The sequence below is a fragment of the Heteronotia binoei genome, chromosome 13 (assembly GCF_032191835.1).
Source record: "Heteronotia binoei isolate CCM8104 ecotype False Entrance Well chromosome 13, APGP_CSIRO_Hbin_v1, whole genome shotgun sequence".
In the NCBI taxonomy this organism is placed as follows: Eukaryota; Metazoa; Chordata; class Lepidosauria; order Squamata; family Gekkonidae; genus Heteronotia; species Heteronotia binoei.
In genome coordinates, this window is record NC_083235.1 from 78,398,195 (window position 1) to 78,418,254 (window position 20,060).

Sequence of the window (20,060 nt, forward strand, 5' to 3'; positions counted from 1 at the left end):
GGTACTCGACTGAGAAGCTCATGGAGGTTAAATACCTCAATTTTGAAAGATAAAGGCTTTATCAAGGAATCTAAGGTTGAAATGGAATCCTTCAAACTGAACAAAACACAAAATGTAAAAATGCAAGTAATTTGGGATGCTGCTAAAGCATACTTCAGGGGCCTTGCAATTAGATATAATGTCAAGAAAAAGGAAAAAAGAGCTGAAAACTTTCAAAAATTAATGTTACAAGCTGGAGAAGCTGAAAAGAATTTAAAAACACAACCAACAAGACAGGAGTTCCAAAATAAGGTTAAAGAAACACACCACCAATTGAACTTGTTACTCATAGAGGAGACGGAGATAAAATTGAGATATGCCAGACAAAATTTCTTCGAGCATGCCAATAAGCCTGGAAGGTGGCTGGCCTATAGAATGAGAAAAGAGAACACGAAAAGTATAATATCGGTCTTGAAAGATGAGAACAATAAAGAGAAAGTGCAAAAACAGATGATTTGTCAAATTGTGGAACAATTCTATAAAAATTTATATGAAGACAAACAAGTTCACAAGACAGATTTAGAAGATTATATTAACCAAAAAAACCTTAACAAATTTACAGAAGAACAACAAAAAAATTAAATGAACCAATAACAATAAGGGAACTTGGAGACATAATGGCATCTCAAAAGAATGGTAAAGCCCCGGGTCCAGATGGATTGCCTGCCGAATTTTACTAAGCTTATGAGAAGTCTCTACTGTTACTATTTAAATATCTGTTTGAAAAGATTCAAGATGAAGGCCAAATACCAGCTTCTTGGCAAGAAGCTACAATATCCTTAATTCCAAAAGAAGGTGCAGACTTGAAAGATATAAAAACTATCATCCAATTTCTCTTTTAAATGTGGATTATAAAATCTTTGCTGCAATATTGGCACAACGTTTGAAGAGAGTTTTACACTCTACAATACTTCAAGACCAAGCTGGACTCCTGCCTAGAAGATACGTGAAAGATAATGCTAGAACAGTTTGTAATATCTTGGAATATTATGAGACTCGTCCAGAGAAACAACTGGCACTAATTTGCCTGGATGCTGAGAAGGTCTTTGTTAATGTTTGTTGACATTTTATGTTATAGCAACTTAAAGGTGTGGAATGTGGGGAAAACTTTTTGAGAGCAATAGAATCAATATACTCTCTCCAAAGAGCAAGGGTGATGGTGAATGGCGAACTAACAGAAGCAATTAATATCCAAAAAGGTACAAGACAAGGCTGTCCACTGTCACCACTTCTTTTTATTTTATCTCTAGAGATATTGAATAACCAGATAAAAGAAGACACAAGTATCAAGGGAGCGGTGATAAAAGGTGAACAATACAAATGGAGAGCTTTCACAGATTTAGTTTTTATATTAGAGCAACCAATAGATTCAGTAGACTGTCTTATAAACAAGATCACTCAATTTGGTTACTGGGCAGGACTGAAGATCAATTACCATAAAACAAAATTCTTGACAAAGAATATGACGATGGAACAAATTCAATCTCTTCAACAAAAATCAGGGATTTTGTATGAGAAAAGAATCAAATATTCAGGTGTACTTATCTCAAATAAGTGCAGCAGTTTAAAAATGGGCAATTATGATAAACTAAAGAAATTTAAAAAGTTTTGGAAAAATGGCATGATTTGAATTTATCCCTAATGGGAAGAATAGCCTCAATAAGAATGAATATCCTCCCAAGGTTATTATTTTTATTTCAGACTATTCCAGTATTTTTAAATAGTGGGTTCTTTCAAGAATTGAACAAGATAGTTTCTAAGTATATTTGGCAAGGGAAAAAACCAAGAATGAAACTAAAGATATTGCAAGACTCTAAATTGAGAGCAGGTATGGGCCTTCCAGACTGGCAATTGTATTACAAAGCATCTGTGCTCTTGTAGGTAAGAGATTGGATATTACTGAATGATAACAGGCAACTGCTGTTAGAGGGACAGGATCTCACTTTGGGCTGGAATGCGTAACTATGACTTGAAGGACATTCCTATTTTAAGAACCATTGGTTTCGGAAATCTTTGTACCATACATGGGCATGGCTAAAAACAAGAATTTATCAAAAAATTTCAAGATGGGTATCTCCAGTGGAAGCATTTACTCATCCAAATCTTTTAAAACCTAACCAGAGTTATAGATATGATGACTTGTTGGGGAAAAAAATAATCATATGAAAACCAGAGAGAAGTTGGAAAATATGGACATTAAAATGAACTGGTGGTTGAGAATGCAAGTTGAATCTAGGTATGCCAAAGACAAGATGATAGGCTTTAACACAGAACAATACCCATTTGATAAAATTTTCCTAGGCCCTCAAGAAAAGCTAATCTCCGGGGACTGACCTGCCTCTCTAAGGGGGGCAGACTGGAGCTTCTGTTCTGTCTTCTGCCTACTTTTCTCAGTGAGAGATTTGTCCAAGATATGCACAGGAAACTTTGAGGTATTTACCTTGGCTAAAAGGGAGTCCCGGGGGGGGGGGGGCTCCTTTGATGCTTTGAGGGATCCCCGGAGAAGAATTGCATATTCATCATCTGCAGAAGGTTACAGAGTCATTTATTTGACATAAGCATGACAAGATCCTAATCTTCTTGAAACTGCTAAACATCTGATGCTGTACGAGACCAGTGTTGATTTGGATAACCTTAGAAAAAGGTACTGATGGTTATCTACCATTCCCGGACTATTTTAAAGCAAACAAAATAATATTAGAAGGTGGGAAAGAGAAAGCTTGGAAGCTTGGAAGAAGAGGAGGAGAAGGGGTGAATTTTGGATTTTGTTAAATTAAGGACAGTGTTAAAAATTGGAAAGGAATTTATTGTTTGTCTACCTGCGGTCATGGAGTGAAAGCACCATTGTCAGAGATCTGCAGTTTCTACAGTCAACACAGGAAATACGTCAAGTATCGTGAGACTTTGTTACCAGTGAAAATGTGACTTGGGGCAAGCAAAGCAGGAAGTAATTATTGAAGAAGTGGACCTACTCTAGGATTGTATTACCATAGAAAAACATCGGCGGCCATTACTGGGAGGCTAAATTTTTAAAAAAATTAATATCTGAGCCTGGGAACGTCGGAGGATGGCGAAATTAGGCTCATTTGAAAGGGCAAGTTCTAATCTGTCAAACCTGATAGTTGAAATTTAATTTGGTGATATCAGATTTTTTGCTGTTTTTTTATGTCAAAGTCAAAAGTAACCCGTGCAAGGGCTGCGTCATTGGAGAAGATGTGTCACGGCTGGGGCTGGGTCAGGCAAAGTCCAGAGGCAGTCCGAGGTCTGTAGCCAGTAAGCAGGAGGGTCCGAGGCGCCAAATCCGAATCACTGTAGAAGTATCGCAGGTCTGAGGTCCAGAAGCCGAGGTCAGGGAGTCCAGAAGTCCAAAGCCAAAGTCAGGGAGTCAGGAACCAAAGTCAAGCCGGAGTGGATGCTAGAATGTCAGGGAGATGACTAGTTGCTTCCACAAAGCCTCCTCCCAAAGCCCACAGCTATATAGCCCTCTGCTGGCTGTTGCCCGTTTGGGCTAATTGCTGGCTCAGGGAGGCAGCCAGGATCCTGTTACCACTCAAGCATCCTTGCTCTTAGAAGGGCCAGAATCCTCTCAGAACTCAGGGCTCAGGGAGCGTCTTGCTTGTGAGCGTGCCGCCCTCCTCCGATCCCTGAGGTCCTGCCGGAGGCGGTCACGCACACGAGCCACCCGAGAGGGCGAGGCAGGGGGGCTGGGATCTTCTCCAGCAGGAGGCAGGGGCACTGGTGCAGGTGGCAGGGGCACAGTTTCCTCATCAGACTCAACTTCCTCTGAAGGGTCCCCAGCACCCATGACAAGATGCAAGATCAGTTGGAAGCAATGGAAGCTAGGATGACGAAAGGAGTGGAAAAGATGATAAATGCTTGCAAAAAAAAACTTTAAAAAGATATTGAGGACTTTAAAAAAGAAATGGAAGAGCTTAGAAGTGAAACAGTGGTGGTGTCAAAAAAAGTGCAGGAGGTAGTCCAGGATTCCACCTTATTAAAAATGCAAGAAAAAATAACAATCCATGACTGTAAATTGATGGAGACACAAATACGTCTGAGAGGAGTACCTGAAGAAGGGACAGACTTAAAAGAACATGTAATAAAAATAATCGCTGATTTCTTGGAGGAAGATCCTGAAGGGACTAGAAATATGTATGATGATATGTATAGAGTGAATTCATCATATGCCAAGAAAAATAACTTACCAAGAGATGTGGTTATAAGATATATGACAAAAGAAATGGTGGGGAAAATCTTGAATAAAAATTTTGAAAAGACATTGATAGTGGGAGGAAGCAGAGTAAGAATGATGAAAGAATTGCCAAGACAAGTGATAAATGACAGGAAAACATATAAGAAATTAACAGAAAAACTATGTGACAATGGAATGAGGTATAGATGGATAATACCTGAAGGTTTGAGCTTTGAGCTACAAGGAAGGATTACAATTACAAATACACAGGAGCTGCGTAAATTTTATGAAGAGAATAAAGAATTTACACCATGGATTATAAATTATTATCTTGGAATGTAAATGGGCTAAATTCACCACAAAAAAGAAAGGCAATATTTCATTGGATTAAAAAACAAAACTGTAATATAATTTGCTTAAAAGAAGTTCATATTAAACAAAAGGATTATAAATTTTTATGGAATAAACAATTGAGACTGGAATTTTTTTCATTGGCTGAACAGAAGAAAAGGGGTGTGATTTTTTATATTAAACAAGAATTGGACCCAAAAATAATATTTAAAGATAAAGATGGGAGATTTGTGGTAGTAGAAGTAATAATAAATGCGAAAAAAACCTTATGCACCAAATGGTTCAAAAGATTTTTTTTAAAGACATTATAAAACAACTTGATGAAGTGACATATGACCAGGTCATGATTATGGGAGAGTTTAATGGAACAACTCAGAATACATTGGTCAGATCTGAGGGGGGGGGATAACAATACAGAAGGAAAATTGCCAAAATCCTTCTTTGAACTGGTTAAACAAGAAAACCTGGAAGATATATGGAAAAAATGTAATCCTGAAGTATGAGATTATACATTTTTTTCAGCAAGACATAATACTTTTTCTAGAATTGACATGTTATGGGATACAAAGGACTTCGGCCTTATAACTAAGAAAATAGAGATCTTACCGAAGATAGGTGCAGATCATAACCCAATATTATGGATTACAAAATTGTCTAAAAAAGTGAGAAGATGGAGATTAAATGAAGATTTACTACAAAATAAAGAATTAGTAACATCTCTAGAAAATAAAACTAAAGCTTTCTTCCAAATAAATGATAAAGATAATATAGAATTTCAGTTGGTGTGGGATGCTTATAAAGCCGTAATGAGAGGAATATTGATTGCATTAAACAATAAGGACAAAAAGGCAAAAGAAAAACAGATGTTGGACATTCAAAATGAAATTAAAAAAAAGGGGAAATGAGGAAAAGGCCGGGGGAAAAGAAAATTATAAGGGAGATTACAATACTACAAGCACAAATGAGACATTTGTTAAATAAGGAATTGGAATGGAATTTGAAAACATTACAACAGAAGTCCTTTGAGGGAGCAAATAAACCTGGAAAGTATTTGGCCTGGCAACTGAAGAAAAAGAGAGGAAGTAAAATTATTAATAAAATTGTGGTTGATGGAAGAGAGATGGTAGATCAAGAAGGAATAAAGAGAGAATTTTTCAAGTACTATGCTAAATTATTTAAAGGTGTTAAAGGAAAGAAGGAAAGGATGGAAACGTATTTGCAAAAGATTAAAATAGCACCCTTAACTGAATATATGAAAAAAAAATTGAATAATCCAATTGAAAAAATAGAAATTGAAGCAGCGATTAATGCAATGAAAATTGGAAAAGCACCTGGGCCAAATGGATGTACGGCAAAAAAATTTAAAATTTTTAAAAGAAGAATTAGTACCGAAACTTCAAAAATTGATGAATATGATAAGAATAAAAGGGAAAATACCAAATACATGGAAGGAAGCTGTAATTTCTTTGATTCCTAAGGAAGATAGAGATGTCACGAATGTAAAGAACTATAGACCAATTTCATTATTAAATAATGACTATAAGATATATACAAGAATTTTGGCAGAACGACTTAAACAATATTTGAGAAATTTCATAAAGGAAGACCAAGCGGGATTTCTCCCTAAAAGGCAAATAAGAGACAATATTGGAACTGTTGTAAATATTTAGGATATTATGAAAGACATCCAGAGGAGGAAGTTGCATTATTCTTTGCGGATGCAGAGAAAGCTTTTGATAATTTGAAGTGGGACTTTATGTTTGCAGTAATGGAGAAAATAGAGTTGGGGGAAAACTTTTTAAGAATGATAAAGGCAATATATACTGAACAACATGCAAGGTTATGTATAAATGCAGATCTTACAGATGAAATTATCATCAGCAAAGGTACAACACAAGGTTGTCCGCTTTCACCTTGTTGTTTATAATGACTCTTGAAATTTTATTGATGCAAATATAAGATGATAAAGAAATAGAAGAGTTGAGAGTTAAAGGATTTATTTACAAATATAGAGCATTTGCAGATGATATGTTTATAAATGAAAATCCTACATAAGTAACACCTTTGTTGTCAGCTAAAATACAAGAATATGGAGAACTGGTGGGATTTTATGTTAATAAAGAAAAAACAAAATTTTATATAAAAATATACAAGTAAACAAACAAAAGGAGTTGCAGAGATTAACAGGATGTGAAGTTACCTCTAAAGTAAAATATTTGGGTGTGGAAATAACAATGGAGAATATTGACCTGTTCAAAAATAACTATGAAAAGCTATGGCGTAAAATGGATGAAGATATGATAAAATGGAATAAGCTTAACTTGTCATTGCTTGGAAGAATAGCTACAATTAAGATGAATATTTTGCCAAGAATAATGTATTTGTTTCAAACTAATCCGATTGTGAAAGACAGTAAACAATTTAACAAATTTCAAAGGAAGATTTCGGAATTTGTATGGACTGGGAAGAAACCAAGGATTAAAATGAAAGTTTTAATAGATGCTAAAGAAAGAGGAGGATTCCAATTACCAGATTTAAGATTATATCATGAAACACTGTTGAATAAAAAACTTTTAGCGTTGGAAGGTCATGGAAATAAATTATGGGAAGAAATTATGGGAAGAAAAAGATGGATAGTTTTTTCTCTCAGCATTATATAAGAAATAATTTGTTGAATACCTGGATGAAGTATAATAAATATGGTGATGAAAGAAAACCATTATGGATAGTGCCAGCAGAAGTGATAAAAATAACAGCTGAGACAGGTGAGGAAAAATGGCTGTCATACAATCAACTATTAAAAATGCAAAGTGGCAAAATAGAATTGAAAACTGCTGTGGAATGGAATAACAAATACGATTGGTTTCAAATGCAACAAATAAAGAGTTTGGTGGAAAATGATATTAAAACTGAAGGAATAAGACAAGAGCAAACAGAAATGGAAAAAGTTCTGCTTGGAGATAATGAAAAATTAATTTCAAAAACTTATAAATTACTTTTAAAATGATCTACAGAAGATGAAGTAGTAAAATCTCAAATGATTAAATGGGCAATAAATGTAAATAACGAAATACAGATGGATACATGGGAATATTTATGGAAGAACTCTATGAAACTTTCAACATGTCAGAGTATTAAAGAGAACAGTTTTAAAATGATGTATAGATGGTATATGACTCCTAAAAAATTGGCAAAGATGAATAACAAGATGCCAGACAGATGTTGGAAATATAAAAAACACGAAGGTTCTTTCTACCATATGTGGTGGACTTGTGAAAGAGCGAAAAAGTATTGGCAGATGATCCAACAAGCAATTTCTAGGATTTTGGGATATGAATTCAAGAAAGCTGCAGAGACTTTTCTGTTGGGATTACAAATGGAAAAATTTCCAAAAGAAGATAGAACTATAATTTGGTACTTGCTTTCAGCTGCGCAGTTATGGAAGCAAGAAAAAATACCAGAAAAATGGGATTGGGTTGTAAAAGTTATGACATGGAGTCATAACAAGAACTTTAAGAGACTATGATTTAGAAGATTTTAAAAGGGAGTGGAAAACATTTAGAAGTTATGTAGAAGACAAGTGGAAAGTAAAAGGACATTGGACAATTTTTGATAATGATTAAACTTTAGAAGAAAGAAGAATATTAATTTTAGTTCTTAGGAATTAAGGGTACCTTTTAATGTTAGTATTTTGAGTAAATAACACTGGCGGGGGTCAAGTAATGGGGGGAGGGGTGATTAGAAAGAAGCATATGGGATAGATGAAAAGAAGTTATTAATGGAAATTATTACCATATGTTATCAATAAAATAGTTTAAAACTAAGAAAAGCTAATCTCCAAATTATATGCATACCTACTACAGATGAAGATGCAAGACAAAGTTGTAAAAGATGGTATGGTTCAATGGGCAAAACATTTGGGTCATAGTATTACATTAGAAGAATGGGAGAGATTGTGGAAGTTCAATATTAAATTAACCAGATCAGTAACTTTTAAAGAAAATCTGTATAAGATATTTTATAGATGGTACATGACTCCACAGAAATTGTGTAAGAGGTATACTAATATGTCTAACAAATGCTGGAAACGTGCTAAACAGGTGGGTTCTTTCTACCATATGTGGTGGACATGTGAGATGGTGAAGGACTATTGGAAAATGGCTCATGAATTACTACAGAAGATTATGAAGACATAGTTTCAATTCAAACCAGAACTATTTTTACTGAATATATTTCCTGAGGACTATTCCAAAGAAATGAGACATTTGTTGGCACATTGCAATACAGCAGCCAGGATTCTCTTGGCATAGAGTTGGAAATCGCAAGAAACGCCCACGAGAATGGAGAATGGTGGGGAAAATTCTGGAAACAGTAGAGCTGGACTTTTTATCCCAGCTGTTGGCTGGGAAATCTAAGGAAGAAGCAAGAAAATATTGGTTGAAATTCTATGCCTTCTTAGATACTCAAGACTCTTAAGATTCTCTGATGTGAACTTATATCTCCCTTTTCCTGTATTCTGTATTATAAGATTGCTTTTACTGGAAATGTCAAATTCAATAGTTATTTTAACAAAAAGATTTATAACACTAAATATTAAAATGTTGACGTTGCACAGTTCAGAGATAACAATATGTGACAATCTATGTATTTTAAGAAAGTATTGCAGATGTAGACTTGTATTATTTGAACATACTCTCTATGCAGATTAAGACTGATTTGTAATCTTTATTTCTTTTTCCTTCTTATTCCCCATTCCCAACTTTTTGAAACTAGTAAAACTTTTAAACACCTTCTTAAATAGTGGTGCCCCAAACTGAACACAATACTCTAGGTGAGGCCTAACCAGAGCAGAGTAAAGTGATGCCATCACTTCACGTGATCTGGACACTATACTTCTGTTGTTACAGCCCAAAACTGAATTTGTCTTTTTAGCTACCACATCACACTGCTGACTCATCTTCAGTGTATGGTCCACTAAGGCCCCTAGATCCTTTTCATACATACTACTACCAAGACAAATCTCCCCCATCCTATAATGATTCATTGAATTTTTCTTACCTAAATGCAGAACTTTACATTTATCCCTGTTAAAATTCATTTTATTGGTTTTAGCCTAGTTTTCCAGCCTGTCAAGATCATCTTGTATCCTGTCTCTGTCTTCTACTGTATTTGTGACCCCTCCCAATTTACTGTCTGCGAATTTAATAAGCATTCCCTCTGTTCCTTCATCCAAATCATTTATGAAGATGTTGAACAAAATGGGTCCCAGGTCAGATCCTTGAGGCACTCCACTTGTCACTCCTCTCCAAGAGGATGAGGAATCATTCACAAGCACTCTTCATGTGCAATATGTCAACCAGTTACAGATTTCCCTAACAGTAATGGGATCCAAATCCCATTTTGCCAGTTTGTCAACAAAAATAGTATAGGGAACCTTATGTTTGTTCCAGATTCAGTCTGGAAATATATGTTCCAGATTCAGTTTCTTATTTATTATTGTCTGTGCATTATTATCCATTGGAAACAATGGAGGAGGGGGCACCTTCTTTGGGGAGCATATTTGCACTTGATGTGTTCAAATTAGTAATAAGGAAAGTTGGGAAAAGCCAGTTGCACAACAGTAGTAATACAATAGCACAGGTACCGGTGTATTAAGCACAATATACCAGTGTATTATGCGCAATATATCCTTCTAAACCTCTCTCTCTCGGCTTGACTTCGCGAACGAAGATTTAAGAAGGGTGCAGTAGTCCACGTCTGCTGCAGGCTTGCTGGTGGCTGACAAGACCATTGCGGGACAGGCAGATCCAGCCACAGTGGCTGCAGGGAAAAGTCTGATTTGGGGTTGGTGCTGTAGCAGTGCGATTCTTCCTCAATCTCCTTTTGTCCTCAAGACCAGCTACGCGTGCGTTCTCAAAGGAAGAGACAGCCTGGTGGATGGTGTGCCTCCATGCTTTGCGATCTGAGGCTAGGTCAGACCACTGGTGATGGTTGATGCGACAGGTGCCAAGGGATTTCTTCAAGGAGTCCTTGTACCTCTTCTTTGGTGCCCCTCTATTTCAATGGCCATGGAAAGTTCGCCATACAGAGCAATCTTGGGAAGGCGGTGGTTTTCCATCCTAGAAATATGCCCTGCCCAGCACAGCTGCGTCTTCAACAGCACTGCTTCGATGCTTGTAACCTCCGCCCTCTTGAGGACTTCAGTCACAAAGTCACTCCAGTGGATGTTGAGGATGGTGCGAAGGCAGCGCTGATGAAAGCGCTCAAGGAGTCGCAGGTGATGACGGTATAAAACCCACGATTCGGAGCCGTAGATGAGGGTTGTCATCACAACCGCTTTGTAAACATTGATCTTTGTTTACTGGTTGAATTATCACTCTCACACAAAAAGTGTATAAATAAACAGTTAGTGCACAGTTTATAATAAGTCCATACAGCCAAATAATAGAACGAACACCCACACGATGCTCCCCCAGACTGTTTTCTAAAGTCACGTCTCAGAGGCAGTGCCTTCAGCCGCTGCTTGCAGTTCAGAATCTGGGTGGAGACAGGGGCATTGTTCTGCACAACTTTTCACAGAGTTCAAAAGACCATATTTCCTGAATTTCCTACGGTTTTGTTGGTTTCACCCTTCGTCAGTCTTCTCTCAATGCTGTTTTTACTGGAGCCACAGTACAAAGAATTCAATTACGGATCAACATGTACATGCTCAAGTCTCTGCTACCAGAGACTGACGAAGGGTGAAACCAATGAAACCGCAGTCCACCTAGCAGCCATATCAGCATACCATCATAGAATTGACAGTTACTTCATCTTTGACCATTTCTGAAGGGAATGATATGCTTACATCTTGCTCATTCAGACACCCAGTTCCCACCTGGGGCTTATTTTAGTTCTTTGCAAACTAATAGGGAAGCCCTCTGAACTCATGGCAACATGTAACCCTCAGCTTCTAGGATGGAGGACAGCCTTCCTGATGTGTGGGTGAGCTCAGAGGAATCCCTTCTCAGAGGAATTCCTCTACAAGACATCTGGGTAGCACATGATGCCTTTATGAAGTACTATGCCCTAGATATTTATGAGCAACAACTGGGATGATCCATCCTGCAATGATGATTGCTGTAAGCTGCCCTGAGCCTGCCTCAGCGGGGAGGGCGGGGTATAAATTTAATAAAACTTAAACCTAAATCTGCCTGCAACTGAGTAGCTGCCAGCACCTTCCTTTAGGTAGGCCAGAGTTTGCTACTTTCCCATAGGTTGAATGCACAGAGACCATAATGAAGATAAACAGGTTGCTTACCTGTAACTGATGCTCTTTGAGTGGTCACCTGTGCATTCACACCACCCACCAAGACTTCCCCTCTGCTCTCAGTCCTCTGGATGCCGAATCTGGGGGTTGTACAGTGGTCAGAAGGAACTGACGGGATATCCCTCCCAACCCTGAGAGCATGCACAGTGGGAGTCCCTACACATAACACAAGGGAAGGACATAAAAATCCTTTTGCTGAGCTTATACGTTTACTGGCCAGAGCTGGCGCAGGCACCTTATCCCATAGGTGTGGCTGCACAGACGAACACTCAAAGATCATCACTTACAGATAAGAAATCTCTTTTTTTCTTGCTCGGACTTTTTAGAGTGATGTTGTTTTTATTAGAAGGTACTGTTGCAGTGTTTTAGTCTATATTTCTTTTTCATCTTTGAACACCACTTCAGGGATTTTTGTTGGGGGAGGGGGTTAGTGTGGGGTAAAAATCATTTTAATAGATTTTCGTCATCTGTTGGCTTAGTCTGGTGATTATTCTCTACCCGCAGCTGTATATATTTGCATGTGAAATTTTTCATTGTCATTGTTACCTGTTTTAAGATTTACTTTGTTCACTTTTTTCTTAGAAAAGCTTAGAGGTAAGAGCAGGTGACTGTAGAAGAAACTAGCTTGAGGACTTTTGCTAATGCCTGTTATTTTCTCTGCTTTTCCACAGCCCTCTGTTTGCAGTCTCCTTTGCTGTCTCCTGTGCAGTTCCAGGTCTTGTCCTGCTGACTTTGGGAGTGAATCCTCTTACTGGGGCCTTGGGAGCCTTCAACATTGTTCTGTACACCTGCTGTTACACTGTACTGAAAAGAATTAGCATTGTCAACACCTGGGTGGGAGCCGTGGTTGGTGCCATTCCCCCCATCATGGGCTGGACAGCAGCAACAGGTTGTCTGGATGCAGGTGAGGAAACCAATGCAAGACTATTGGACTGCAAGGTTAAAGAGGGACAAGAGTCTTTCTGGGTTTTGTTCTCATGAAGGTTACTGTATGGGAGAAAGGTAGTCTGTTTCTCTTCCTTGCAAACAGATTTTTAAAAGTATTGCTCAAGCTAACTAGAATCTGCACCTTCCAGATTATATTGCATGTTGCTCTCCTTGATTGACTGATGCCTTCATCTTGGCTGCTGCACATAGTTTCTGAATCTCAAGTCTTTCCTTTCTTCTTTTATTCATTTATTAGGTTTATATCTCACCCTCCCCATCAGAGCAGGCTTAGGGCAACTTACAGGCCAATAGGCAACAATTAAGTAAAACCATTAAAATAATACAGGTGCTATATTGATAACAATATTAATGTATTTAATGGTGGCAGAGTACAGCAGATCTGTTTCATATCTTCATAATGGTTACATCTGGATGTTCCAGATAGACATAGGATCCAGGTCCGTGCTTCAAGGTGGCCAGCTAATTTTATTCAAAGCAACAGTCTCCAGTCTCAACAATCAAAAGCTTGGTGGAAGAGCACTGTCTTACAGGCCCTGCAAAATTGAAGAAGATTCCACAGAGCTTTAATTTCCTCAGGAAGCTCATTCCACCAGTGTGCAGCGGCAACATAGAAGGACCTAGCTCTGGTTGTATTTAGCCTGGCCTCCTTAGGCCCGGGGGTCAAGAGAAGGTTGTGGGACTCTGACCATAGTACTCTCTGGGGAACATGTGGGGAAAGGCAGTCCCAAAGGTATACAGCTCCCTGGTCATGTAGGGCTTCAAAGGTGAGAACCAGCACCTTGAAACGAATTTGGTATGCAACAGATAAGCAGTGGAGTGCTTTCAGCACACACTAAATGTGCTCCCAAAAGGGGAGTTCCAATAACAACCTGGCTGCAGCATTCTGCACCAGTTGAAGCCTCCAGATTTGAAACAAGGGCAGCCCCATGTAGAGGACATTACAGTAATCTAGTCTTGAGGTGACCATAGCATGGATCACTGTTGCTGTCACTGCGTTTGAGGCAGAGAACCAACTGCCTTATTAGCCAAAGATGGTAAAAGTCTGATTTGGTAGTGGCTGCTACCTGGACCTCCATCGTTAGAGTGGGATCCAGAAGCACACCTAAGCTCTTAACCTTTGACACCAACACAAGTGGTGCCCCATCAAAAGTGCCATCCTGCCACAGCTGGGAGTGCCAGATCCAGATTTTCTGGGGCGCAATCAGACCAGCTACCCACCAACAGATAGAGCTGGGTGCCATCTGCATACTGATGGCATCCCAGCCCATACTTCCAAGCGATCTGGGCAAGGGGCGCATGTAGATGTTAAACAACATTGGGGAGAGAACAGCTCCTTGTAGCATGCGTCTGAGGGATGACTGCTCCCCTATCACCACCCTTTGTCCCGACCCTGGAGAAAAGAAGAGCGCCACTGTAATCCCAGCGTCAGCGAGGTAGTGGGTCAGTAACTGATGGCTGACAGGTCCAACAACAACAGCACTAGCTTTAGATCACTCTGCCTGTGGAGTTTGGGTTCCCTCAGTGAAAAATCTGAATGTTGTTGTGGCTTTGGCATAAAAGCCCAGTAAGTATCTCTGCACATGCCAGAAACTAGCACAAAATATTTATTTAGTACAAGACAGTTTAACTGCCTGCTTTTAAAAATGTAGATTTTATTTTCCCTGCCCCTTAGCTGATAGCACAGATTCCTTTATTCTTACAGCATGTTGATTAGTTTTTAGACATAGCACGAACACTTTCAATGACCCATGATTCTGTGTTGGAAAGCGAGCTATACACATTTCAGACATTATAGAGTTAACTGTTTGTTTTTACCTAAAAGACTAATGTGATGTACTGTAACTTGGATCCATTTAGGATGTCTCCGTTCCAAACCCAGGAAAGATGTAAACATTGCATTGGTCAGAAAGTACCTAGGTGTGAAAAGCTTTGATCTCGTATGCAAGATCAATTGCCTGGTTTCCTGTTCCCAAAATTGCTTTCTGGGAAGAAGAAGCCAGGAGACAAAGACTCATAAATTAGCCATGTAACCGAAGAGATGTAGTTTACCAAGCTAGTGAGCTAAGTTTTATTTCTTTTACTCCCAAGTACCTTTTCCTGATCCTTTATGCTAGTAAACTTTATTTCTTTTGATAAGTAATCGTCTCTGACTCATCTATGCAAACTCTAAGCCTTTAATTTAAACAAACCCCAACATTCTGGAATATATTGGACTTCTTTAATTAATTAGCAGATGTAACCTGGCTTTAGGTATATAGTATGGAAATACATTTTCACCTTGTTAAAAAGAAAAAGACAGACTACCCAATAGAAGAGCAACAAAGAATGTGAAATTGAGATTTTGTATGTTGTTATTGCTGGTCAATTGACCATAATAAATTAAATTAAATTAAATTGAAATTGGGGAGACAGAAATCTTAAGAAGGCTACCCAAGATTTCATTGGTCTGCTGTGTTTGCATTTTATTGGAGAGTGCCTTCTAAAATATGACAACAACAACAACAACAACAAATTTTATTTGTATCCCGCCCTCCCCGCTAGAGCAGGCTCAGGGCGGCTAACAGCACAATTCAAGCTTCAATCATACAGGAATAACTAAAATTACATTTAAACAGTTTAATTAAAATTCAGATTAAATTTTAAAAGTTAATTAATAAAAGTACTAATGCTATATTTGCTTTTATGATGGCAGTTTTTCTTAGCAATTTCCTTCTTCTTCAGCGAAAGCCAATCGGAAGAGCCTATTGTTGGAGAAGCTTGGTTAGGCTTAAACCAACAGGATCAAAAGCCATCACTTTTATTACCTGTGGTGGTTGTAAGAAGCACCGCAGCAACACTCCTATGTGGTAGTTCATCACTGTTGTGTTGTAAGCACTCATTCAAACCATAACATCAAGTTTGTGTGACCTGTGTCCAGAATTCAGCTGTCTCAGCAGTTTCCAAGCCTAAGAAAGAAATTCATGTTCCAGTCGAAGTACAGAGAGCTTCCCTTTCCAAGAGTCTGTATTTTGTTTATATAAATCCTGACAGTCCGTGTGATTGTTGCTTTGGTTATTTTTCCCTCCTTAACTCTGCCAGTGTTTCATCATGTATTTTTTTCTTTTAAACCTGGGAACAATATAATTGGAGACTTTTTTGTCAAAAAAAACCCCAGCACTTCTCTAGAATTATACTTTTAAAATAAAAGCTGTTTCAGGCTATTTAGAAATTTGAAGGCTTTTGTGAATTGTGACTGCTGAAAGGAGTGCAACTATGGAGTGCACAGTTGAAAATTGTATTCTAATTCAGTCATTTTTGCCAGAACATCATTTTTGTGGATATACACATGAATTAATATCCTCCCAAATGTCACATTGTTTAACAGCTTTGCTGAGGTGTTGCAAAGTGAGGGTCGTGGCTTCCTTGACCTCTCCTCTTGGATCTCCCTCTTTCCCTGCTGCCTTCAACTTTTCCCAGCAATCTTGTCTTTTCTTCTCTTCTCATCATGTGACCAAAGTTAGATAGTAGAGTCATTTCAGCATCTAGGAAGAGTTCCGTCTTGATTTGAGCTAGAATTCACTTGTCTTTTTGGCAGTCCACAATATCTGTAAAACTCGCCTCCAACACCACATTTCAACTTTCTTCCCATTAGCTTTCTTCATTGTCCTCATAGTGAAGGGGGGTGACAACTGAGGAAAATATAGTAGTGTGCCTAAGATTATATGATACAGAGCTCCAAAATCTTCTGGGCACTTTTTGAATTTTTGCAATCAGTAGATGCCATCTCAGAGTGGCTGACTTGGGAGTTGGGGGGGCAGTCACAAAATGTTGGGGTGTTTCCTATAATGGAAGCTGCTGTTTCCAAATGAAGACATACATGTGATACATTTTGGTCTCTTCTGATGCACTCCCTGCTCTGGTGAGTGGGTAGAAAGTCAAGATGGGCTCTTTGTTTTGAGAAAGAGATGCTATGAAGAAGGAGAATAAAGTGGACAGCAGGAAATACTTTACTAGGCACCATGGTGCCTGCAGTTGCCATGTTGGGGATTTTGGGGGTTGTGGTTCCATTGAGGAAGAAAGGTTGGCTTGGAGGCTTCGTGAGTGCTAAATTTGGAAGATCAGGATTTTACAGATGGGGTGATTTGCATGAACTTGCATGGGGAGGGGGTTTAAATGTACCTGTGCCATGTTCCTAATCTCTCTCTGCTTATTTTGCCTTTTTTTGTAAGCTGCTGTAGCCAGATTTCTTAATTATTTGAAGCCAGCAGCTACCTCCTGTAAACAATTCAAAGGATTGGGGTTAATACTGTAAAGGGTGGGGGAGTGCAGTAGGTGTTGCCAGTATAACCCAGGAGTCTCTTTTACCATAACTGCATTTCCACATGTAGGCAGCAGATACTGATATCCTTGCTGAATGGTGGTTAGTTCCAAACATCTGAAATATACTCTCGGAACTGCAGAACATGGCAGCACCATGCCTTAAGAATATATCCAATTCAAACTACCCACTTTGCTAGAAGTGACATGTACAGGTCTTTGCCATAATGTGCTTTATCAGTCCAAGGGATTTACTCCACATAGGTGGTGGTGGCAGAATAGATAACAGCCTTGCAAAGGTAACCAACATGGCCTGAAGCCATCCCTGTCACTTCTCCCAAGAATGTTTATCTCAAAAGTCTATTTAGTTTATCTCAGATATCCCAATTCTGCTTTCTGTTTTCCTGAAAACATCTTGTCCTGATTTTCATTCATTTTCTGAACATTTAAATAATTCCTGGGGCTATGGAATTTGTAGGCTGCCTCTGTGTGTACCAATGGTAATCATGCAGAGGCTGATTTTCAAATTGCCTTGACTTTGTAAGTCAAATTGGGTTGTGTAGTTGACATTAATTATGTGAGCCAATGTCTGTTTACAAACAGGGATTTAAAACTGGGCAGTCCTTATCAGCAAGTGACACTTGGCAGATGGATGGATTTCGTGACAAAACAGCAAGGGGAAGGAAAAAGACGATTGTCTGCCTTGCAGTAGCATAGAAAAGAGAAAACCTCACTTTGTTCAGAATAAATGGCACTGATCTTGGATCCTGTTTCCTGCAAATGATTTTTTAAATTAACAAGTTCATGTTTTTAACAGGCTGCTGGCAAAATCAGCAGCCGAGTGGTTTCAGAGAAAAAGCATAGATCCAATTTGCCTGGAATAAATTCTGACTGTGGAAAGACAGGACTTGGGATGGACTTTAACAAAGCCTTGAAAGTGCTGACCCCAAGAAGCCTCTCGTTTAGTTTGAAGGGAAGGCAGAAATATATTTATTGACATGCTAGCAAACTGGATGAGCCTGGAGGTCCCTTCCAACTCTATGATCCTATGAAAGCAGAAGACTGCCTTTCTCCATGCAGTGAATACGAAGGCAGATGGGCAGTGTTAGCTGGCAGCTGACTTCACTGTAATAAGACAAAAGTCAGTCGATTATACCTGCTTTCTTCTGCAAACAAAAGTAATAGTAATTTTGCCATTGGGACACCTAAGGGACTGATGCAATCAAAGTCAAAGCCCACTCAATAAATTTATTGTTATCTGTGCATTGTACACAGCTGTGTTAAGCTTCTACTGCGTTCATCTTCCAAATAAAGAATATTCAACTACACCTGCAGAACAGCTATTCAGTTCATCCCACCTCCTGAATCTATGTGTCCGTCTAGCCAGTAGGGGTCACCAGAGTAGTTGCAGGAAAGGTGAGTTGACTTGGGAAAGGTCAGTGTGCTGGGTTGAAGAAACTGAAAACAATATCTCATTGAAAGTGCAGTAACCAGAGGCAGGGGCAGGCTTTATTCAGCCATCTCTCTGAATATCCTCCATGCCCCTAGTAGAGTCAGTCACCAGAGGTCGCTATGTCTTCCAGGTGCGCGCACACACATAAAAATACAAAAAAAGTGCAGTAACCTTACAGAATCATAGCACAAGCAAGCTGTTTGAATTCTTCCTTTGCAAAACTACAGCTACTCCTTTTCACTCCTGCACTGAAAACTCTGGGTGTTTTCGCACTCACGTTTTACTGGCGCCACGACCCTCCTCACGCCGGCGAATCTGCATGGATTTCGCACCAGAAGCGCCGGCGCATCCAGAAGCGCCAGCTACTTCCGTCGCTAAACCAGCGCAAACGTTTTCCTGCATCTTTGCGATTTCCGTTTGCGCTGGCTTAGCGACGGAAGTAGCCGGCGCTTCTGGGTGCGCCAGCGCTTCTGGTGCGAAATCCATGCAGATTCGCCGGCGTGAGGAGGGTCGTGGCGCCAGTAAAACGTGAGTGCGAAAACGGCCTCTGATTCACAACCTACCCCTTGATTGCTCCACTTCTAATTTCAATTCAGAACTATACTACCCAAATCATTTACTTTTTCTCATTGCTCAAACCATATGATACCTTCTGTAAAATACCTGTACAGACTTCCTCACCACTTCCATATGTAGCATCAACTAAAAATCCTTCACAGACTCCTTCCCTCCCTCTTTTCTCTCTGCTTTTTTTGTCCCCAATATATCCCTCCCCATGACACCCAGTGCTGCAGCTTATACCATCCCCACTGTCAAAAAGTCTTTTGAATTCCAGCTCTACAATGAATGAAATTCAGTGGGTGGCCTTGGTCCAGTTACCCTCTCTTTTGTAGCTTAACGTACCTTACAAAGTGGTTACTAAAATATATAGAGTTAGGAAAAACCATGTAGGCCACCTTGGGCAAGTTAAAAACGAATTGATGGGTTGCTGGAGCACCCTTTCTTCCTTGCTCATGCCTGGAACTCCCCATCAGAAAACTTGTGAGACATCACCTCTCTCTTTCCTTCAGATGCCAGGGTTAGAGGGGTGAATGAAAGGCATGGCAAAGTAGTGCTGTCTAAAAAGCAGCTGTTCTCTACACTTCACTGTGACTCCTACTTCTGGTCCGGATGTCATACTTATTGCAGCTAGTGTGGAGGGATTTAAATCATGTCCAACTTCTAATTCTTATGTTTCCCAAACAAGCATGCATACAAATTGGTTGCTCTGGCAAATAAAATATATGTCTATTTATTACCCAAGAGCATAATCCCTTACCTCTGGCCTTGCAAATCACGTGCCTTTTGCACTACAAAATTCTTGTTTAGTTTGGGGAACATTGTAATTTAAGGATTTCTGTTTTGGTTCCCTGGATGCATTAAAAATGCTAAACAAGTTAATTGTCTTTTGAAGAGCTAAATTATGAGAAGCA

At 39.0% G+C, this 20,060-nt stretch overlaps 1 protein-coding gene across 4 annotated transcripts in view; it reads left to right on the forward strand.

Annotated features, from left to right (window-relative positions):
- Positions 1-20,060, forward strand: part of LOC132581593 (protoheme IX farnesyltransferase, mitochondrial) — a 232,807-nt gene that overhangs the window by 205,437 nt on the left and 7,310 nt on the right. For all 4 annotated transcript variants that reach the window (XM_060252913.1, XM_060252915.1, XM_060252914.1 and 1 more), the window contains exon 6: positions 12,563-12,795. In XM_060252913.1, coding sequence (XP_060108896.1) covers positions 12,563-12,795 — 233 coding nt within the window. The remainder of the gene's footprint in view (positions 1-12,562; positions 12,796-20,060) is intronic.